The sequence below is a fragment of the Saccopteryx leptura genome, chromosome 11 (genome assembly GCF_036850995.1).
Source record: "Saccopteryx leptura isolate mSacLep1 chromosome 11, mSacLep1_pri_phased_curated, whole genome shotgun sequence".
NCBI classification, from domain to species: Eukaryota; Metazoa; Chordata; class Mammalia; order Chiroptera; family Emballonuridae; genus Saccopteryx; species Saccopteryx leptura.
In genome coordinates, this window is record NC_089513.1 from 53,544,993 (window position 1) to 53,569,853 (window position 24,861).

Below are 24,861 nucleotides of genomic sequence, written 5' to 3' on the forward strand. Positions count from 1 at the left end.
AAATGACAAGGTTGCAGGTTCCATCCCTAGTCAGGGCACACAGGGGAAGAAACCAATGAATGCAGGACTGAGTGAAACAACAAATGAATTCTTCCCTTCCCCCTCCCCTCTCTCTCCCTTCCTCTCTCTCTTTCTCTCTCTCTTGAAAAATCAATCAATCAATAAAAAATCAAGTCCTGGCAGACAGCTCGACTGGTTGAAGTGTTGTCCAGAAGTGCAGAGCATGTCTGTACAATCCCCAGTCAGGGCACATACAGGAACAGAAAAGAAAAGAGAGGAGAGGGGAGGGGAATGGAGGGGAGAGAACAGGAGGGGAGGAGAGGAGAGGGGAAGGGAGGGGAGGGGAGGAGAGGGGAAGGGAGGGGAGGGGAGGGGAGGAGAGGGGAGGGGAGAGAGAAGGAGGAAAGGAGAGGGGAGGGGAGGGGAGGGGAGGAGAGGGGAGGGGAGAGAACAGGAGGGGAGGGGAGGGGAGGAGAGAGAAAAGGAGGAAAGGAGAGGGGAGGGGAGGGGAGGGGAGGGGAGGGGAGGGGAGGGGAGAGAAAAGGAGGAAAGGAGAGGGGAGGGGAGGGGAGGGGAGGAAAGGGGAGGGGAGGGGAGGAGAGGGGAGAGAACAGGAGGGGAGGGGAGGGGAGGGGAAGGGGGGGAGAGAACAGGAGGGAAGGAGAGGGGAGGAGAGAGAACAGGAGGAAAGGAGAGGAAGGGAGGGGAGGGGAGGGGAGGGGAGGGGAGGGGAATGGAGGGGAGAGAACAGGAGGGGAGGAGAGGGGTGGAAGGGGAGGGGAGGGGAGAGGAGGGGAGGGGAGGGGACGGGAGGGGAGGGGAGGGGAGAGAACAAGAGGGGAGGAGAGGAGGGGAGGGGAGGGGAGGGTGAGGTGAAGGATGAGGGGAGAGGGGAGAGAGGGGGAGGGGAGGAAGGTGGGGGAGGGAGAAAGGAGGAAGAGGGAGGGGAGGGAGGGAGAGAGGAGGGGAGGGGAGGGGAGGGGAGGGGAATGGAACTAGAAACCCAAGAAGCTCTGACTATAACCCCTTCAATAAAGAGAACCCCAATTCTCAGATCACTGTATGGGCAGTACTGGACCATTTCTCAACTGTACTGGTACATACTATTTTGTTTCAGAAAACTAACCCTTGGATACTCTCACCTATTTATTGCTTTTCTGTTTATAATTCATTCATTTCAACTTTTCATCTTATCTTTCTTTCCTTTTTCTACTCACTTTAAAATTTTTAAAAACTTCTCCAGTGGAATACTTATTTTCATTCTTTCTTGTGTAGAATATAAATTTACTTCTGAACGCAATTACAGTGATATCGAAGCTGTATTTTTAATGTTTTCATTATATGAAATGTAGATATTCTGAGATTGAGGTTGAGTTCCCTTTGGTCCAATGATTGCTTAGGTGACATTTTGTTTTTCTTCCAGGTGATTGAAGTTTTTTTTCCTCTACAATTTGTTTTATTGCATTTGATCAGAGAAGGATATGAACAAGTTTGGTTTTCAGTGTTAATTAAACTATCTCTGGTTTAATAGCTGATTTTTGAAAAGTGCTTTCAAGTAGGATGATTTTGTTTTCAGCTAGATATATATCTTTCAGTCAATCTTCCTTCTTAAAATCATGCTATTCAGATTTTTTATTTCTGTATTTCTGTTATGCCTATTTAATCCATCAAAGTCTGAAATGTGTAAGGTAAAGCCTCCTAATATTATCATTTCTCCTTACATTTCCTGCTGTTATGCAGTCAGGAATATAGGATATTACATACTGCATAAAGACTTATACCTGTTTTAATCTCATTGTGAAATGTAACTTTTTCTATTGCAAAGCCCTCCCATTTACAGATGAGGAAACTGAGGCTAAGAAGAGTGTGGTCATTTGCCACATATTTCATAGTAAGTGCTAACTCAGGCCAGTCTGAATTCTTGAACATTAACAAACAGACCAATACACATTACACATGACACCATCCACATACAGGCTGGAGAGCAGATGTGAAAGTACATGAAATCATTTCCATCTTTATTTTTAACCTGGCAAAATGATTCCAGCTTAATCATAGCTGCACTGGAAGCTTCCACGAAGAGCACCTAACACATCTGAGCTGTGTCTGAGACCTCCCTGCTGAGCAGGACATGCCCCCCCTTCTATCTGTGTCCTAGGGGGGGGCCCTGGCAGTGGCACGTGCCCCCTTCTGTCTGTGTCCTCGGGGGGGCCTGGCAGTGGCACGTGCCCCCTTCTATCCGTGTCCTCGGAGGGGGCCCTGGCAGTGGCACGTGCCCCCTTCTATCCGTGTCCTCGGGGGGGGGCCTGGCAGTGGCACGTGCCCCCTTCTATCCATGTCCTCGGGGGGGGGGCCCTGGCAGTGGCACATGCCCCCTTCTATCCGTGTCCTCAGGGAGAGGGCCCTGGCAGTGGCACATGCCCCCTTCTATCCGTGTCCTCAGGGAGGGGGCCCTGGCAGTGGCACATGCCCCCTTCTACCCGTGTCCTCAGGGAGGGGGCCCTGGCAGTGGCACATGCCCCCTTCTACCCGTGTCCTCGGGGGGGGGCCCTGGCAGTGGCACATGCCCCCTTCTACCCGTGTCCTCAGGGAGGGGGCCCTGGCAGTGGCACATGCCCCCTTCTATCCGTGTCCTCGGGGGGGGGGGCCCTGGCAGTGGCACGTGCCCCCTTCTATCCGTGTCCTCGGGGGGGGGCCCTGGCAGTGGCACGTGCCCCCTTCTACCCGTGTCCTCGGGGGGGGGGCCCTGGCAGTGGCATATGCCCCCTTCTACCTGTGTCCTCAGGGTAGGCCCTGTCACGGCTGTCCGGCATCTGCACAGGGTCCCAGGTCAGAGCTACTTATGTCGGAACAAGATCAGGCTCTCTGTAAAGAATATAATTATAGTTCCTAAATAAATTGCCTTTGTATGTTTTATGACACAGAGGTAGACCCAGTCTTCCAGTGTCCATGCTTCACACGGGAAAAATGAACATGTCTTACCCCAGCACCCAACTTAAAAGTAAGTTTACATCTGGTAGTCCCAATTTTGTCATTTTTAAATATTTCTATGTTAATAAATACACCTACTTCATTTTATTCGCTATGTAAATTCATTCAAATAAAATGCAAATTGTGTTGTAACTGTGTGCCAGAAGTCCTATTTTCATACAGATAAGAACTGATGCCGTTTCTTTCAAACAATGGTTTAGGTAGATTCAACCCGACCTCCAAGCAGCCTTAAATATTAACCTCTTGACCATTTCAACAAAAACTGAGAAAAAAAAAAACCTTTCTGAAATCCATTTATAAAAGGACACCAAGGAATCTATCCAGTTCTTAAATAGATATATTACTCTCAAACATCTTCGGTGATATCTTGATGCATAAAACAAGATGCTGACAACTCATTTTAAAAAGAGTGTTTACTTCCTTTTCAATCACCTGAATTTCAATATCAGAATCAGAAATTTTTGACATAAATGGTAAGACAAGATTTACTACTTGCAAGCATTCCACTGCCTGGGAGCCTTTTATTAAAAAGCCACTGATACTCACTTTCCTTAAACCACAGCCACGCTGTCAAGTGTCATCTCCCTCCCCCGTGCCCCCCCCCCCCAACTCTGGAGGCAGAAGCCGTTGAGTTGTTCCATACAGGTCTTAGAAATACTGGAGGGTCATCTCCTAGTTTTATCATTGTCCTCTGTTGTTGTTTTTTTAAAGATAAGAATATCTGCCTAAGAATCTTCCTGGCTAGAGATTGTAAAAAGCATCTGGCAGAATGATGACTTTTTGGTAAAGGTACATATCTATGACAAGAGAAAAAAATATACTTTCATTTTGTAATATGCAAGTTTTACTAACTTAAATGTATCAGGGAACTCAAGCTAGAGATGATTATAATAGTACATGTAGGATTCTAGGAGACTAGTGTAACATTTTAAAATTCTTACTGACATAAAGAAACAAAAGATATAATGATAACCTTGAAATTGCTATGGCAAATTTCTAGTAGGTATAGTTAGGGGTAAGTGTGTGTGTGTGTGTGTGTGTGTGTGTGTGTGTGTATAATATTCTCAGATTCTGTTGAATAGTACCAGTATTCAACAGATACTACCAAAGATACATACTAAAGAACAATAGTTTCACCTTTTAGAATTATGGAAAATAGACTATAAAAATAGAAATAACATGAAAACAAACCCCAGAGATTATGATATCAAAACAATTTGTCCATCTAATCATAAGAGGATTTAAATAAATTCTTAAGTTACACACAGTTCTATAAGTAAATTGACTAACTTGAAAATGACATTCAGCATCTGATGACCTAGATTGAATTAAGAACAGAATTGTTGATTTAAAAAAAAATCAATATATTAACTAAAAATGGGCATAGTTCATCAATGAGTAACTCGAGTGCCACAAAGCTAAACTCGATAGATCTGTCACAGAAAATGATTAAAGCAAGAGTGAAAAATGCCTAGCACCTGCTAGAGCTATATTTAGACTACTACTGACTTTGGATCTCTGATCAGTTCCTTTCAATCAACATCAACTCCACCAAGAAATGTATCCTCATTCCTTCAATACAAAATAGTGTTAAATAAAAGTTATCCACTACGGAGTATGTTGTTGGAGGTTGAGGGTGTTATATTGAGTGGGATACTTGAATCCATGTTAACACAATAAATTTAAAAGTTTAATAAAAATATAAATAAAATTTTAAAAACCTTCACATAAGTTAGATTTTAGTTACCTGATGATTTAAATGCCTTATAAATTCTATATGTAAAAGTAAGTTCAAGAAACGTCCGCAGGTATAATTTCAGTCATTTTCATTCTAGAGAAATGCTAACTGCAGGTACTCATGGCTTTTTGTTTTTCTTTTCTGAGATAATAAAATTGTTAAAACTTCTAAAGATGTTTCTCCTACTTACACGAGCCCTGCTCTATCCTAAGAGAATTCAGGACAGAAGAGCCATGGCCCAGTCGTAGTGGCGTCACCTCGAGTAGCCCTGTGAATTGTGAGGTCTGGAGACACATGCTTCGTGCCTTCTAGTTTCCTTCAAATGCTCCATTATCCTCACTATCATATTTGTTTGGCATTTCATATTTTTTCTTAAGTGTCACAGAATGCCTTTCTTTAAGCTCTTCTATATTTTTACATTCTAGTTTCTTCAGAATGATATCAACCATTACAGGCCACTTGGTTAAAATATCATGTCAGATAGTCTTCATATTATTCATAATTATCGATAGATACCAAAAGTACAGACAGTTAGGCTTCATACTGGATGAAAAAAGTCCAGGGAAGCTGCAGGAACAGAGTCGGATATGTACAATATGACTCTGGTCACGTACTTTCAGAATCCAAGCTGGGAAGGGAGAATGAGCTACCCAGAAGCACTGCAAGAAAGATGAGTCAGCATGAGCAAGTGGAGGAAGAGGCCGGGAAGCTACTTCTCAATTTTAAGGAGCTGTCCAGGGTTATGTGACGTCAGCCCCAGTGCCACAGGAGAGTCGACACCTGAAAGTGATCATGGACAGGTCAACTGCAACGCTGTGGTCTAGCTAACTTTGAGGTTAATGGCCCAAGTTTTGAAGAGGCATGAAAATGACCAGCTATTTCAACTGGAAAATCATGCTCAAAAAATCTACCAAGAAGGCAGAACACGGTCCACACGCATAAACTGTCTTTGGGAACATTTCTGCTGTGCAGTGTTGTAGCCACGAGCACTTGAAGTGTGGCTAATTGTAAAAGTAAGGCTTTAGTTTTATTTAATTTTAATTATTGTTTAATTTAAACTGACATATGTGACTAATGACTACCATATCAGACATTGCAGTTATAGATTTAAAAACAAAACAAAGACACACAAATATACAATAAAAGGCTGAGAAATATTATTTGTAGCCACATACCCTAGGGGTTCAAAAAGTGCTTCCAAGTCTGACAGGGTCCTGACCCCCATAGACCATCCTCCCAATGCTGTGATCATGCCTCTCTCTCTCTCTCTCTCTCTCTCTCCCACCCTCTACATGCCCTTTACTCTCTTCTCCATCCCTCGTGAAACACAGCAACCTCTCCACAGGTCCAACCCCACTCTCATCCACAACTCTACACATTTGTATAAGTAACCAAGGTGTCTACATGTCTTCAGTTTATTTCTTTTGATGGATACTATATTATACCCTTCTCTTTAAAGTGTTAATATTATATTTACAGACATAACATTCATGTTTGCTACCTGGGATTATTTACCATCACTTCTTTCAATAACAAGTGTTTTGATTTGTTTAGACTGTTTCAAGCACAGATTTCCAGAACTGTAGCCACCTGATAAAACAAGAACTTCTATTTGGATCTCTTTTATTCAAACAAGTGTTTTTCTTGCTTCACATATTATATGATTTATTCTTTCCTCTTTATATTTCTCTGATGTTTCTTAAAAAATACTTGTTGGATAAATTAGATATGAACTTGGTTCAGTTTCAATGTGTGCATTCTGTAAGTAGATCATCAATACAAGTAATTCATTGGCCCATTATTTTATTATTGATGGAAGACAGAAAAAGCAGTAAGAACTTATATACAGGGCGTCGGGATTTCAGTGAGGCTCTAGGAAGGCCAAGGTAGGCAGACGAAGGGAACTGTCAAGAAAGGGCTTAGGAGCCTGACCAGGTGGTGGTGCAGTGGATAGAGCATCGGACTGGGATGCTGAGGACCCAGGTTTGAGACCCTGAGGTCACCAGCTTGAGCGTGGGCTCATCTGGTTTGAGAAAAAGCTCACCAGCTTGGACCCAAGGTTGCTGGCTCAAGCAAGGGGTTACTCGGTCTGCTGAAGGCCCACAGTCAAGGCACATATGAGAAAGCAATCAATGAACAACTAAGGTGTCGCAATGTGCAATGGAAAACTAATGATTGATGCTACTCATCTCTCCGTTCCTGTCTGTCTGTCCCTCTCTCTGACTCTCTCTGTAAAAAAATAAAATAAAATAAAAATAAAGGGCTTAGGAACAGAGAACACAGTATGATAGGGGGAGGTCTGGCTCCAAGTAAGGCACTTATAATACTGCCTATAGTTGCTAATCTTCATAATGTTTTCATGTATCCCTGAAATAATTTAAAGGAAGAAAGTTACCTGTGATGTCCTGCATAGCGTGGACCACGGATATGGCCTGTTCCTCGGCAGCCTGGAGTAGGACACACAGCTTGACCTGGAAGGATTTTCACATCATTCGCTCCTTCAGGAAGTAAAAGAACATAGCTTGAAAACACCCTTAATAAAGAAGAACTGGAAAGACTAAAACATGTACAAGATATGCATTGAGACTTTATAAACTAAAAACAAATTATAACTAAAAAACACTTATTCTGTACTTATGATGTTTTATAAAATGATTTAGCAGAAAATATCATTGCTGTAATATATAACAGTAATAGCAACTAATATCAGAGGCAGAACAAAAGAAATCAGCACTGAAGAAAGTGGAAAAAACCAATATGAGAACATTCATTTATTTTTCAGAAAAAATATGGGCAAAAGCAATACAGCCATGAGGAGAGAATGTGAGGGGATGAAGTCTGGCTTGTGGTTCCATTTTACTCCCACTCAGCCACAGCAAGACTGCCCCAAATGCTGGGCAAAAACCCGGCTAGCAATCTGCACGCCAGACAGTGGACCTAGGGCCTGCCCCTGCCCGGAGTCAGCCGTCAGCCGTCAGAGAGCTGAAGAAAGGGCCTGCCTGACCCACACACACCACACACACCACAACCCCCCACCACACCACCACACATACCACACACATCACACCACACATACCACACACACCATATACACCACACACACCACACATACACCACATACACACCACACCACACACACCACACACACCACATACATACACACACACACCACACCTACCACACACACCACACACCACCACACCTACCACACACACCACACACACACCACACACATACCACACCACACATATCACACACACCACATACACCACACCCACACACCACATATACCACACCACACACACACCACACACACCACACACACACACCACACACACCACATACACCACACCACACACCACACACACCACATACACCACACCACACATACCACACACACCATATACACCACACACACCACACAAACACCACATACACACCACACCACACACACCACACACACACCACACACACACCACACCACACATACCACACACACCACACACACACCACACCACACACATACCACACCACACATATCACACACACCACATATACCACACCCACACACCACATATACCACACCACACACACACCACACACACCACATACACCACACACACACACCACACACACCACATACACCACACCATATACACACCACACACGCCACACACACCACACCACACATACCACACACACCGCATACACCACACCACATACACACACCACATACCACACACACCACACCACATATAGCACACACCACATATACCACACACACCACACCACACATACCATACACACCACATATACCACACCACACACACACCACACACACCACACACACCACACACACAACACCACACACACTACATACACCACACCATATACACACCACACACGCCACACACACCACACATACCACACACACCACATACACCACACACACCACACACGCCACACATACCACACACACTATATATAATGACATCAGGCCAGAGGTGAATTGTACCAGCACACAGGTAATCCATTGCCACAGATGATCAGGACTTAAGCCCCTTTCTCTGTTCTGGGATGTTCCTCAGTCCGCTCTCCCTCACCTTTTCCTCTCCCTAACATAGGTATCAGCTGCTAGAATGTTCTATCCCACACTTCATACCGTCTGGGCCTTACTTCCCTGACAATCCACACTTGCCTTCTCTCTACCCAGCACTCACGCTTCCCTTTCCTTTGTAAGCTCTCTATTTTCTAGTTCTCATTTCCATGTTTTCTCCATGTTCTAGCTCTAAGTTTTTCTGGCGGTGAGGTGAAGAGAGTGCTTTCTGCAGCTCGCTCCAGGTGTTCATGTTCTCACGCCCATGTGTCTCAGAATCCGCAGGGCAGTCAGGGGCCTCCTTCCTCCAGCGTCTCCCCCAGACTGCATCTCCCTCGTGCTCTTTAATACTCCAGCGTCTCCCAGACTGCATCTCTCTCGTGCTCTTTAATACTCCAGCGTCTCTCCCAGACTGCATCTCTCTCGTGCTCTTTAATACTCCAGCGTCTCCCCCAGACTGCATCTCTCTCGTGCTCTTTAATACTCCAGCGTCTCCCCCAGACTGCATCTCTCTCGTGCTCTTTAATACTCCAGCGTCTCCCCCAGGCTGCATCTCTCTCGTGCTCTTTAATACTCCAGCGTCTCCCAGACTGCATCTCCCTCGTGCTCTTTAATACTCCAGCGTCTCCCAGACTGCATCTCTCTCGTGCTCTTTAATACTCCAGTGTCTCCCCCAGACTGCATCTCCCTCGTGCTCTTTAATATTCCAGCGTCTCCCCCAGACTGCATCTCTCTCGTGCTCTTTAATACTCCAGCGTCTCCCCCAGACTGCATCTCTCTCTTGCTCTTTAAAACTCCAGCGTCTCCCCCAGGCTGCATCTCCCTCGTGCTCTTTAATACTCCAGTGTCTCCCCCAGACTACATCTCTCTCGTGCTCTTTAATACTCCAGCGTCTCCCCCAGACTGCATCTCTCTCGTGCTCTTTAATACTCCAGCGTCTCCCCCAGACTGCATCTCTCTCGTGCTCTTTAATACTCCAGCGTCTCCCAGACTGCATCTCCCTCGTGCTCTTTAATACTCCAGCGTCTCCCAGACTGCATCTCTCTCGTGCTCTTTAATACTCCAGTGTCTCCCCCAGACTGCATCTCCCTCGTGCTCTTTAATACTCCAGCGTCTCCCCCAGACTGCATCTCTCTCGTGCTCTTTAATACTCCAGCGTCTCCCAGACTGCATCTCCCTCGTGCTCTTTAATGCTCCAGCGTCTCCCCCAGACTGCATCTCTCTCGTGCTCTTTAATACTCCAGCGTCTCCCCCAGACTGTATCTCCCTCGTGCTCTTTAATACTCCAGCGTCTCCCCCAGACTGCATCTCTCTCGTGCTCTTTAATACTCCAGCGTCTCCCAGACTGCATCTCCCTCGTGCTCTTTAATACTCCAGCGTCTCCCCCAGACTGCATCTCTCTCGTGCTCTTTAATACTCCAGTGTCTCCCCCAGACTGCATCTCTCTTGTGCTCTTTAATACTCCAGCGTCTCCCTCAGACTGCATCTCTCTCGTGCTCTTTAATACTCCAGCGTCTCCCAGACTGCATCTCCCTCGTGCTCTTTAATACTCCAGCGTCTCCCCCAGGCTGCATCTCCCTCGTGCTCTTTAATACTCCAGCGTCTCCCCCAGACTGCATCTCTCTCGTGCTCTTTAATACTCCAGCGTCTCCCCCAGACTGCATCTCTCTCGTGCTCTTTAATACTCCAGCGTCTCCCCCAGACTGTATCTCCCTCGTGCTCTTTAATGCTCCAGCGTCTCCCCCAGACTGCATCTCCCTCGTGCTCTTTAATACTCCAGCGTCTCCCCCAGGCTGCATCTCCCTCGTGCTCTTTAATACTCCAGCGTCTCCCCCAGGCTGCATCTCTCTCGTGCTCTTTAATACTCCAGTGTCTCCCAGACTGCATCTCTCTCGTGCTCTTTAATACTCCAGCGTCTCCCCCAGGCTGCATCTCCCTCGTGCTCTTTAATACTCCAGCGTCTCCCCCAGACTGCATCTCTCTCGTGCTCTTTAATACTCCAGCGTCTCCCCCAGACTGCATCTCTCTCGTGCTCTTTAATACTCCAGCGTCTCCCCCAGACTGCATCTCTCTCATGCTCTTTAATACTCCAGCGTCTCTCCCAGACTGCATCTCTCTCGTGCTCTTCAATACTCCAGCGTCTCCCCCAGACTGCATCTCTCTCGTGCTCTTTAATACTCCAGCGTCTCTCCCAGACTGCATCTCTCTCGTGCTCTTTAATACTCCAGCGTCTCCCCCAGACTGCATCTCTCTCGTGCTCTTTAATACTCCAGCGTCTCCCCCAGACTGCATCTCTCTCATGCTCTTTAATACTCCAACGTCTCCCCTAGACCGCATCTCTCTCGTGCTCTTTAATGCTCCTGCCCTTGAGGCTGACGCCCTGGGCTTCCTCACCGCTGGCCCCCTGCTCGCTGGCACCTGTCTGCCTCTGTCACTCCATCTCTCGGAAGACAGCAGCCCCCACTCACTGTGTCCCACGCTGTCCCAGCTTCAGCGAGCACCGAGGTACACTCCACACCCCACTGTCGTACCGTCCAATATGCTGTCCTCACAGATCATTAACCGACTCATCTCCAGTGGCTTCTTCCATGAACCCATCTGGTCACACACACAAAGAAAACCCTATGGATCTTGCCATCGCCAAAATGACACTGCCTCTAAAACCGCTAAGCAAATAGCCATCTGACTACAAAATCCTGCCCTTCCGACTGCTTGCTCGGGTACCCGGGTGGCTCCTGAGGATGTTTAACATCTCTGGAATCTCCAGCCCACTAACTTCCCTTATGTTCCCACGTCAGTCACCAGTCAGTCCCCTCTTATCATCACTCCCTTACCTCATCTTAGACTCTAACAGCCAGTATTGCACCCTCTATTGCAAATACCTTAAATTCTCTCCCCTCTCTGACCTTTTATCCTGAGTGGTTGTGAGGAAAAAAAGAGTCAGCTCCAGACCCAATGTGCTGGCCTGCTGCTCCGTGTTTTGTGTAACTAAGTTCTCCTGGGGAAACATTGCACACTGGTGCAGATTTCCCCCCAAACTACTACGTCTTCAATATCACCTGAGCTCCTCTAAGCTCTCCCGAACCGTCTGCTGACTTGCACAGGCTCTCAGCAGTGAGCTGGCCTGCCACTTCACTGAGAGCACAGGAGCCCGCGCCCTGGGCCCCGTCATTGCCCAGCTCCTGCCCAGCACAGCGCAGGGAGCTCTGCCCTCCCTCCCCGAGGCAAACCCTTGCCGTTTCTGTTCCAGTGTTATCCATCTCATTCTCCAAGATCTTTAGGCCAGCGTCTATTCTAACCACTCCTAGATCTTTCAGTCCTTCTACCAACATTTAAACATACTCCAGTTTCCTCCATTATAAAAAGAAACAAAAACAAAACAAAACAAAACGGAAAAGAATAGCTTGAAACTCTACTTGGAACCCACATTTCTCTTTACTGCTGTTCACACTTTCCCACCAGAGCCAAACTTCTCAGAGAAGTCATCGCCGTTCCCTGACATCTCACTTTTCAAACCACACCAACCCATTTTCTAAGGTCAGTAACGACCTTCATTCTCTAAGCCCAGTGTGAACTGCTCAGTGTGCATCACATGCAGTGCCTTGGTACTATTACTCACTATCTCCTTCTTGAATTGTTTCTGGCCATCGACTTTGGTGACAGCACACTCTGACGATTTCCCTGCGGCATATCACCATTCTTTCACACTCTCCTTCACCAGCTTTTGCTCCTCTAGTTGACGTATGTCAGGAAGTCCACATTTTGTTCTAGGGCTGTGCGTTTCAACACTTTATTCACCAGCTGTATGCGCAGATGCTCAGAGGCTATATAGCCCAGACCTTGTTTATATTCCAGATCAGGACTTCCAGCTCCATACTCTCAGCTCCAATATGTTCCCACTAGGACCTGAAAGGCATTTCAAACTCACCGTGTTCAAAACTGTCCTCTGACCTTCTTGTCCTCTAAAGCTTCTCATTCCAATAAGCCACATCAACTCCATTCCAGAAACCTGGCAGTGACCCTGGACACCCCCCCCCCCCACAGACTCCACTCTGCCTCAGCTTCCATCCTCAGTGGCTTCAATATATCACTAACCTGCCCGTGTACCTTCATTGCCACTGTGCCGGCCTAAGCTACGCCATTCCATCTCCTCAGAGGACTTCGTAGCTGTTCTTTACTCATGCCAACCTATTCTCCTGTTTGCAAACAGAGTGACATTTTCAAAACACAGATCTAACTGTATCATTTCCTTCTTAGCACCTTGCAATAGCTTCTCATTGTTTGGATTAAATCCCAAATCCTCAGCCTGGCCCTGTAATCTGAGTCCTATATAACTCTTCAGATATATCTGACCTGATTTTCTTCCGCATTCAATATTCTGTATCCAAACTGGTCTTTCCCTGTTCCTTGAATTTTTCAGGTTCTTCCACAACATAGGGCATTTGCATGGTGTGATGAGCTTCCTATTTTTAAGCCTGGATACGTCTTGTTTATCTTTCATATCACAGCTTACATTTTCCTTCCTCACACTAACTTTCAAGAGTACATCAGGTTCCCGTTTTGTATAACATTTACCAAACTACAAATTAAATGATTACTTGTTTAATGCTTATCTCTCTTATTAAACTAGAAGCTGCAAGCCTGTGTGTATTTCATTATTGTGTCACCAGCGCCTAGTGTGACACCTAGTTGGTGCTCAAAATGCTCACTGAACAAACAGATGACGACGGCACAGCCCTTCCTTTGAGATGCTGTTGGTCAAGAGAGGAGTCCACGAACTGTGTGGCACAGGCTCAGATCTGCACTGACGGAGAGCACACTCCTGCTCTCCACACTGGCTGCCCTTCCTGTGCGATGGGACAGCAGCTAAGAGCAGGCTCTCAAGGTTGGCCAGGTTTAAGTTTAACTTCATGTGTGTGACCAAAGTTCTCCTAGGCTCCATGTTCCCATCTGTAAAACGGGAAGCACCTATATCTCAGGGCTGTTGGCAGAACTACATGAGACAAAACACACAGTGGGTCATCCCAGAGTGGGTCACACCATAGTGGGTCATCCCAGAGTAGATCCAGAGTGGCAGCAATCAGTGAGGCTCATGGACAGTAATTCTATCATCTTAGCACAGCTCTCACATGGGGCTCTCTGAATGCAAAACTACACTCCCTGTGTGGGCCAGATCCTGTGCCCTTTCCTCCTGATCATGTCTTCTTTTTTAAAATTTATTTAGAGAAGAAAAGACAGAGAATGACAGGCAGACAGCCAGAAATGTTGATTTGTTCCTGGATGCCCTGACAGGGGATTGAACCAGCAACCTCTGCGCATCGGGACGACACTCTAACCAACCAAGCTCTCCGGCCAGGGCCCCTGACCACTTCTGTTACTGCACAGAGGCATCTGGTGTGAAAAGTTTTCCACGCTTCCAAATCCCTCTTGCTTTGTAGCTTTCCTGTCCTACACTGAGTTGTCTCTGCCTAACTTAGCCTGCTGTAGGGATGGCAACTTTTCTGTTAGTTATCTAACATCCACAGAGCCACAGCCCATGAAGAATAAATCTAGTCCAGAATGATGTTGCCAGGGGTGAGGAGAAGGGGGGAGGGAGAGAGAAAGGACAGTGACTATGCTAGAATTTGGTGACCTTATTTGGTCCTGGAAATGGACCTTGATCTAGTCCCTAGATCTAAACAGAGGAAACCAGTTCTGACCTGGGCCCAGCAGCCCTTCCATTGGCTCCCTGCAACAAGACAGCATGTCCTTTTCCAAAGGACAGAACACGTCAGGCCCGGAGGCCACAGGCAAGGTGATTGATTATATGTACATTAAAACATTTCACCCTTCACCTGTACGAGACATTCATATTTTAATGGTAATGAATTGATAGGACTTTTATTTCACTTTGCCCCCTGTCCCCTCACAAAAAAGAAAGAAATGTCGCATATAAAAACCAGAAATTTGCATTACAGTGTGATTACACAGCACAAAAATAATGACTGAAGCTGGGTCCCAATATGTGGTGACATGAGAATAAATATTTAAACTTCAATTTAATTCTATAAAAAGTAAGAAAGTATGTCTTACACACTTGTGCCCTCACAATTTCATGGAATACCTTGAGAGATATATAGAAAGAAGAATTGCCCAATTCAACAGTAGCTTTTAGAAACAGCTTTAAATTTTTTTTAAAGCAAATCCAAAGAACTGACACAGACTGTGAATAAGTCTCTAATTAAGAAGTATTCTTGTGTTAGTCAGTAAATAAAAGAATCTATGAGAAAAGAAAGAAATACAGATATAAAGAAACCTTTCTCCAAAGTGCACCTTCCAATTCACTGCTCCGAGAGCAGTATCATGAAGGCCTGGCATAGTAAAGCCATAAACAACCGAACAACCGACAAACACCTCTGTCGGCCAGCCCAGATGGCACTCCACGTGGACAATGTCCCAGTAAACTCTCAATAAATTCTTTTTAGCATTTTGTTCAGGACTACTTTAATGTATTTGATTAAATTAATGTTTGAAGTGATCTATTAAATATTTATCCAGAGCCCTGATGGGTGTCATAATTCTCTTGTTAGATCAATAAGGAGAGGTATGACCACAAATATTGGGAAAAGAATTATTACATTAAGAATTGCAGCAAGGGACATAAAGAAGTCAAGAAGAACATGTATTAAAAATGCACAGAGGCCCTGGCCGGTTGGCTCAGCAGTGAAGCATTGGCCCGGTTTGTGGAAGTCCAGGGTTTGATTCCCGGTCAGGGCACACAGAAGAGGCACCTATCTGCTTCTCCACCCTTCCCCCTTTCCTTCCTCTCTGTCTCTCTCTTCCCCTCCCGCAGCCAAGTTTCCATTGGAGCAAAGCTGGCCCGGGCACTGAGGATGGCTGCATGGCCTCCGCCTCAGGTGCTAGAATGGCTCCCGTTTGCAATGGAGCAATACCGCAGATGGGCAGAGCATCGCCCCCTAGTGGGCATGCCAGGTGGATCCTGGTTGTGTGCATGCGGGAGTCTGTCTCTGTGCCTCCCTGCTTCTCATTTCAGAAAAACATAACAACAACAAAATGCATGGAATCTAACAATTTCCTTGGTAAATTCTGTATAATGTTTAATAGGTTAACTCTAAGGTGAATAAGACAGAGAAAACCACCTGTGGAGGAAGAAAACCTGTAAATTCTTACAAACCTTCATATTATTGCCTCTAGGATAAAGGGAGCCAGTGATAAAACTAACTGCATTTTCACCAAGATTTCTTACTTGTAACTTAGACATCTAGGGAACTATGTCTCTGGAAAAATGGACTCAGCTTGAAATCACTTCTTCAGAGAGACCATTCCTGATCATAAACCCTTTCTTGCCTTCTTTTTACCACTTTCTTAGAAATTACTTTCCTAGCTCATTTGTTTATCACCTGTCTCCCTTCTCGAAAGTGAGGGCATTGGCCTTATCTAATTTGTTTACCATCGTATCTCCATCTACTACTGCAGAGATATGGAATGTGTTTTAAGACTGAATAAATAATCATAAAAACAACAACTAACATCAGTAGGCATTATTTTTGTCTGACCAGAATGCTATGAGGTAATCACTATTTGATTCTCATTTCAGAGCTTAGCATCTCTAAAATCAAGCTGATTTCCTACAATATTTCTAAATATTATGAGCTCCTCGCTATATCAAGCAACATCAATAACTTCTCATTTATTCCAAGTCTCCTATAAAAATTTTATTCAGGCAGGAGTTAATCCAATTGCAGAGCTCTTACTGCAAGGACAGCAAAGAAATGGAAAGCATTCTGGTAAACAGGAAATTATCTGAGTAATGAACAATGCTTCACGCTAACCTGATGCTGTAGTGAAATGTCCTCATGGGTTCCCACACACGGAACTGCATGGCTGCCATAAGCAGCCGTGACCAGCACTGTCTTGCCCCCCAACATCCACTCCCTCCCTTCTTGCTGACTGAACCCCGATTAGGTTTAGGGCAGCGATGCATCTCACTAAAGTGTTGGCTTTCCCAGCTTCTCTCACATCCAGACATGGTCATTTGACACTGTCTCAGACAACAAGGCCTCAGGGAAAGGCAATGTGAAGGTGTCTATCAATGTTTTTCTTCCCTACTGAGAGGGTCAAGATGACACAGGTGCCACTGTCCATTTCCTCCTCCTTCGACCTTTGCAGAACGCAGATGTAAGAGTTCATGAGGGGAGAGCACAAGGACAAAAGCAGGAGTGTTGAAGAAGCAGAGAATAAAGGAAGACTGTGCCTGGACCACGACACACCAGGGGGCGACCTACTGTATCAGTGTCTGTCACTGGAGGAAAAGTAATGTTCTTTTTGATTAAGGCATTGTAAACAGATTTTTTTGTATAACGTGGAGTTCAAAAATCCCTAGGATAAAATAGCAATTTTATTTTGTCTTCTTTTACAAAATCAAGTAAGGGTTCTAAAAAAAAACAACTAGAATTGAATATGGGTATTAGACCTATTGCATATAAAGATGACATAGGATATCAGGGTAAATAGAAATAAAAGAGATTGCACTCCACTCTAGGAAATGAGAAAGGGAAATGTCCTTCATTTCAAAATGGTTAAACTGGCACCCATGAGTGATGTAATTGGAAAGGCTTATTATCCCACCCAGAACGTGTTAGAAGCTGAAATCATCCTCTCCTTCTGAGAAGAAAGCCGTTTCCTCTTAGAATTCTTATTGCATTTGGTACAGAGCTGACCCAGAGCAGAATGGCAATACCACTACTGATTGAAGCAAATTGATATATATGTGCTCGAGACGGAGGATGGCCAGCACCAGAAAATAAGGAGCCCGCAGCAGCATCCTTACCCCTATTTTAACACTACCTACCAACTGCTGAAAAGCACTTGGTTCAACCTGATCCATTTAGGAAGTGGTTTATAGAGAAATGACATTAGCATTGGGTGATAATATCCACTAGAGGATATAACAAAAGTGGAAAAGATATAATGTCACTGATGACAGACAAGTGAAAACACTTTAATAACTATTATTATTTAAGCCAAAATAACCACTGAGGGATATTCGTTCGTTTAGGGAGCTATGAAGTGCCTATTGTATGACAGGCAGTCGGCCAGGGCCAGAGACACAGCTGCACATCCAACAGGAAGACCCGGCCCCTTGGAGCTCACCTTCTGGGGCCGAAGACAGAACAAATAACCAAATAAGAAGCAGAAAGTAATGTCCCAGTGATGGCGGTAGGAAGAGATATAAAGAGGGTGAGGGAGAGAAAGAGATGGGGTGGGAGTGGGGGGCTGTTTGAGGCAGAGCAGTCAGGGAGGGAGTCCTGACATGTGACTAGGATCCTCCGGGAAGGGAAGCATGACGTATGCTGGGACTGCCGCGGACGCTGGAGAGGCTGGAGCCCGCTGGCAACGGAAAAGGTGCGCGCAATGGGATCTCATGGGCCAAAGCAAAAGGGTCTCCCTTGGATTCCGGACAAGACTGGGGACACTGGAAAGTATAGAGAGGGACTGAATTAGCAGAAACTACTGCCTCGGGCCCGTTCTTTGAGAAGCAATTACTTCTACTGGAAACTGGTACAGGTCTAGAGGCAGACTCCGCATTGTGGCAGAAAGCGGAGGTGCCGAGGCAGCGACGGCATCCGTAACACCTGGCAGGTAGAGCCATGGACGAGATGGGGCCCCACAGGGTGTGAGCATCGATGAGGGGAAGAGGTCTGAGGACTGAGCTCTGGGAAACACAAAATGCTGAGCCTAAAAGGGGTGAGAAGAGAGGCCAAGGAGGAGCAGCGGGAGGAGGGAGAGGAAAGCCAGGGGAAACGCATCCTCTGCAGAGGAGGCGTGTAGGGACAGGGAGGCGTGTAGGGACAGGGAGGCGCGTGGGGACAGGGAGGCGCGTGGGGAGAGGGAGGCGCGTGGGGAGAGGGAGGCGCCTGGGGACAGGGAGGCGTGTGGGGACAGGGAGGCGCGTGGGGACAGGGAGGCGCGTGGGGACAGGGAGGAGCGTGGGGACAGGGAGGCAGGGGCTGGGGTGTGGCAGGTGCGGGAGTGGGGGACTGGAACAAAAGCATTTTCACTGAACAGCCACAAACAGGCCTGCCTGAATGTCAAGGGAGAAGAGCAGAGGAAAAAGAAAAATAATAGCTCAAACTCTTTTGAGGAGTATTGATATAAAAAGTGGTGAGAAAGTGAATTTGTGGTCCAGCAAAAATATTTTTATTGTTTCTGTTTGAGTGATGATGGGAATGTTTCGGTAAAATGAAAACTGATAATGTAAAGAGAGAGGATATAATAGAGAAAAGGTACTTGAATGGCCACAAAGGGTCAGGCTGGTGGCCAGTGAGGACTGACTGCTGACAGTGAAGGGACTTTCACCAGGTCCAGCGGCGGGGGGCAGGGCACATATGGACGGAGCAGGGTCTGCTAGAGGATCAAGGTGGGAGGATGGCCAATTTCTCCCCTGAGAGCTTTTATTTTCTCAGCAAAATAGGCAGTAAGACCAGCTGAGACTAAGAATGGGGCAAGGGATGCAACAGAATTGCCTCTAGAAATAAAAATAAATAAACTATTTAAATATGGACATATTCTCATTTCAAATAATTAAGCTTTCAATATCTTTTTTTGGATTGGAAATTTATAGATTAATATCCTGTTTGCTTTTCTACCCCACACCCAGGAAATTTATATTATAGTTTGCTAAAAAGATTTAATGAAATAATTACCCCTGAATGTTGGAGAACGCAAATAATAAGCATATTTCTAACTAAAATTATAGGGTAATCATATCTATTCTCCATCTCCTAACAAAATTAGGGACAATAAATACCCATTGTGATATAAGGAGTTTCTCAAAAAGAAGAGAAAATTGTGTGACTAAACACCATGGTTACTTGTATTAGGTTTTAGGCTGTCATTTGTGATATATAAATAAAATGGAAAAATTTTCTGAAGTGAAAATGCAAAGGGATTTTTAAAAGGTTACAAAAAATGTGAATTGTATACTTATGCGATGGTACAGAAAAACCACTGAAATATAACGATGGCAATACTAGTAGAGGAAGGTGAGTGAACCGTCTACCTGACACAGGGAGAGATGGAGCTAGATACGCTGGAGTCCTGAAGGACCAGTGAGTATAGAAATGATACGAATTCTACCACACAGAAACAAGATCATGGTACGAAAAGAATGGAAGGGCAATGGGCAGTTTTCTAAAAGTCTCTCTCACAGATCTGACAGAGCTCCCGAGAGTGATGATAAAAAGTGAAACATGGTATATTGGGCTTTGCTCAGTATTTAAAAAAAGACAGCAGAGCAGCTGGCAAAAATATTCCTAGCAAATATGATAAACTACATTTATTCACATGCTGAGCTTTAAATAGAGAAAGAATAATATGGTGGGTAATTGGATAATTACACAAGGATTCCAGAAAAAGAGGGTCTCGGCTATAATACAGGTACAGTGCCCGGGGAGATAAAGGTTTGCTGGAAAGTGAGATGATTCAAGCTGAGGTATCTGGAAGAAACATCTTAGATCTGGCTGCATAGGTCACTATACGGGCTAGGGACAAGACAGTGAGGAATGTGTGGATGGTGTTAAGTGAAATATGGCTATAATAATATTAAAGCAGAAAGAAAGATAGATTTAATTTGTTATATCTCTCATTCAAAGATGTCACATTAGCATTTTAAAGAAAGGAATTTAGCTTGACCAGTGGTGGCACAGTGGATAGGGCATCCATCCAAAATGCTGAGACCGCTGTTTTGAACCCCAAAGTCGCTGGCTTGAGCAAGGCATCACTGTCTCGGCTTGAACCTGAGGTCCAATCCCCATTAAGGCATGTATGAGAAGTAATCAATGCACAACAAAAATGTAGCATCTACCAGTTGATGCTTCTCACTCCCTCCCTCTCTATCTCTACCTTCCTGTCTCTCTCGCACTCTCTATCCCTTTCTCAAAAACAAAAAAATGTAAAAATAAATAAAAATAAAGGGATTTATACCATCAATTATACCACAGCTAGCTATTTATTTATTTATTTTTATTATTATTATTTTGGTATTTTTCTGAAGTTGGAAACGGGGAGGCAGTCAGACAGACTCCCGCATGCGCCCGACCGGGATCCACCCGGCACGCCCACCAGGGGGCGATGCTCTGCCCATCTGGGGTATTGCTGTGTTGCAACCAGAGCCATTCTAGTGCCTGAGGCAGAGGCCACAGAGCCATCCTCAGCGCCCGGGCCATCTTTGCTCCAATGGAGCCTTGGCTGCGGGAGGGGAAGAGAGAGACAGAGAGGAAGGAGAGGGGGAGGGGTGGAGAAGCAGATGGGTGCCTCTCCTGTGTGCCCTGGCCTGGAATCGAACCCGAGACTCCCGCATGCCAGGCTGACGCTCCACCACTGAGCAAACTGGCCAAGGCCACCCACAGCTATTTATAATAAATACACAAAACTAGGCTCTTTTTACATTACTAAACACACAGATCTTTGTCAATTCTCAACCTGTTTTGTAAGCCAGTTCTTAAACTTCGAAAAAAAAAATTAGGAAAGTAACACTCTTGATTTATGGCTGGAGAAAACTGGGAGAGTGCCAAACAGATAATGCAGAAGCACAGAATTTTAAGAGTAGAAAGAATTTTAGGGGTTATTGGCTTACAAAAATATTTGGTTTACGTGTAACCAAACTAAATAGAATTGAACCTATATCTAACTGATAACTTATTGTGAGAGACTGAGGGCACTATGGCATCTAAAAGTAATCAATACAAATACTAGTTCACTAGACTGTCCTATTTCATTTCTTTCATTATTTTTATGAAAGAAATCAAAACAGATACCCTCTCTTCAATACCTTAACTTCTATACAATTCTGTCTTAAAGATTATTAAAAAACTAAAACTACTTTGTTTTGCTCTGACCTTCTCTTACCTTGTCTTTCATATGAAATCAGGATTTTTTTTAAAAAATGACTAATTTAGTACTGGATTTATGAAAATGGATTATTCCCACCTAATCTAAATGAAAATGCTGCAAAACCACTCTTCTCCTCAGTCATTCTCCTTCTCCCTCCCTCTCTCCCTTCCTCTGCTTTACCTCATGCAACATGACACCAAACAGAAGCCCAAACAATGGCATTTTAGGCCTTCCCTATTCCTAGGATTTTTCTTACCCACAGGAAGAAAGATAAGGGGGCAGGCCTAATACTATAAGTGTATCTTGTTCACTCAGGAGTTGTTTTTGAGGTCCCCCAAACTTTTTACTGATTTTTTTGTTGTTGTTAAAAGTTCCATTTTCACTGAAAGTGTCACATATAATTTGCTGACTAAAAAAACAAATTAGTTGCTCAAGAAAGGTTATTATCTCTTCTCATAACCAAACATATATAAATATAAAAATTACTTAGAAGAATTAGATATACTCTATACTTCAAGATTCCAAAGGGGGATGGATGACTATAACACCTTTCCAATAACCTGCAGATTACATCTAAAGCAGAAACTATAACATTCATAATCCTTCCTCAAATTAGTCTTGACCTAACATAGCCACATTAAAAATTTTCGTTACCAATAAGCTTTTAGACAATCATTTTAAAAAAACATTATTTTAAAAAAAAATTTTAGGCCACAGCCAGTTGGCTCAGAGGTAGAGCATAGACCTGGCATGTGAAAGCCCTGGGTTTGATTCCCGGTCAGGGCCCACAGGATAGGCAACCATCTGCTTCTCCCCACTCTCCCTCCCACTTCTCTTTCTTTCTCTCTCTCCCCTTCCTGCAGCCATGGCTCAAATGATTCGATCATGTCGGCTCCAGGCACTAAAAATAGCTGAATTGCGAGCATGTCCCCAGAAGGGCAGAGCATTGACCCCAGATGGAAGTTGCCGCATGGATCCTAGTTGGGGCCCATGTGGGAGTCTATCTCCCGTCCACTCAGTTAAAATAATATTTTTGATTAAATTTAGAGATGGGGAGGGGAGTGGGAAAGAGAGAGAGAGAAAAAGTGAAACACTGATTTGTTGTTCCAGTTATTTATGCTGCCATTGGTTGATTCTTCTACATGCCCTGATCCAGGATCAAAACTGCAACCTTGGTGTATTGGAACAATGCTCTAACCAACTAGGTGACCAGGCCAGGGTTTTGGCCATTCTTAATGAAAATGTTAAGATTTGCTTGAGAAGGTCATTTATGTACATGTGTGCACGTGTATGTGTGTGTGTGTGTGTGTGTGTGTGTGCGTGTGTGTGGTGTGTACTGGGTGGGGCAAAAAGTAGGTTTATAGTTGTATGTGAAACACAGTTTATTCTTATATTATTATTTATTAATTATTGTAATATTTTCCATATAAACTATTAGCCTACTTTTGCCCTATCATGTATATAAAATTAATAATTATGCTTTTTCCTGTGGCTTCTACTTTAAACCTAACTCTACATTAATTCCATTCCCATATTGAATGACAAGAGAATAGTTTTGGAAGAACAGGTATATTTCTAATAGAAAAAAAAATCCTCCACCCTGATGTTTATAAGAGATGCTTGAATAAAATGAAAGGAGCAGGTCACTTTCCCTACAAGACCTGTGCACTAGTGGCTTTGGAAGGCCAGAGGCCATGAACACAACAGGATCGGGAGAGTCTGAAAGTCTACTAGAGGAATGAGAGAGGTCCCATAACTGGCATGTTAAGCAGAAAGGATTCAAAGATGTTTAAATTTATAAATTTTCAGAATTCTGGAGGTAAGCTTGGATATCTTATTTCTAAAGTGTCCCACACTCAAGTTGGGAACCACTGACCTAGTCCATCTACTTACTGTTGCAAAGTTCATCTACTTACTGTTGCAAACAAGAAAATAAAGTTTTAGAAGGATAAATAAAATCTTTGCCAGAGCATAAGTCAGATTTCAGTGGTTAGGACAAGAACCACAGTTCCTAACTTGCACATCTGTGCCCTTTCACTCTGCTGTGCTGCCCAATAAGCAACTGCTGTAATCAAAACTTTTGGGAGAGTGACATCAGAGAAATGGCGCCATGAGGAGTACTCCCGATACCTCTCCCTGAAACTTCAATGAATTCAACAACTAGAGACAGAAAAACAATCTCAGGAGCATCTGAAATACACATACATCAAACAAAGGTATGATTAGGCAAAAAGGTGGCTGAATATATAACCCACTCTGAAAGAAATAAGACGGGCAATGGAATATTCCGCTTTTCTCACTGACCTGAGCAAGGGCTGCTTTCATTTGGAACAGAGAGAAAGTGAGGACTGGGGGTGTGGAAAAAGCTGGGCTAGGGCAGAGATGTTCAAGCCGAGGAGAGAGTGTGTCCACGGCTCACCCCACGAGGAGCTAATGCCAGCGGCAGACCCCAGCAAAGGTGGGCAAGCAGTTGCCTTCTTTACTCCCAGTATCCTGGTCAGCGAGCATGAGCAGTTTGCGTGTGGATCCACCTGGCGCTTCAGGCATGGGTGCTGGGTCGGAAACTGTCAGTAGTGACCCTCTGTGTGGGCTGTGACCAGAGTTTCTGAATAATCTTGGCTTCCCAAACAACAGTGCACGGGAAGTGCATGAAAGCTGGCTTCCCTATACCCGGACCGGTCTGGGTGCAGCACCTCCACCAGCCATACGAGCTAACAAAGCACACTCCTGGGGAAGAGAACTGCAGAACTGTGTGTGTGCGGGGGGGTGGATGTGTAAAGACAGCTTGTACACGGCCTCTGGAGAGCAGACCTGTGGAGTGCTGAGGCATACTAGACATGCCCAGAGGCTCATAGAAAGACACTTGAAAGGTAATTGGCTCCCAGCCTTGCCTGATTACGCTGGCAGCTCTGGCTGGCAAAGCCTTACCCAGAACCCTGCATTGAGTGGGGGTAGAGGGGGGATTTGGCCACTCATAGAGCCTCTTGCTCTCCAGGCAGTGGCTGGGGCAAGCTCACAGCTGGGTCCCACATTGCTGGTTCAGGAAGGAGAGATTTGGGGAGAGGCTCCGGGAAAACAGACTCTCCCATTGTCAGAGCCTGCAAATGCTAACAAGCCCTGCCTACCAATGGGACTGAGGCCT

The 24,861-nt window shown here is 45.0% G+C and overlaps 1 protein-coding gene across 2 annotated transcripts in view; it reads right to left on the minus strand.

The window, feature by feature from the left end:
* The window catches only part of L3MBTL4 (L3MBTL histone methyl-lysine binding protein 4), a 488,059-nt gene that overhangs the window by 191,675 nt on the left and 271,523 nt on the right, over positions 1-24,861 (minus strand). For both annotated transcript variants that reach the window (XM_066353255.1, XM_066353254.1), the window contains exon 14: positions 7,125-7,227. In XM_066353255.1, coding sequence (XP_066209352.1) covers positions 7,125-7,227 — 103 coding nt within the window. The remainder of the gene's footprint in view (positions 1-7,124; positions 7,228-24,861) is intronic.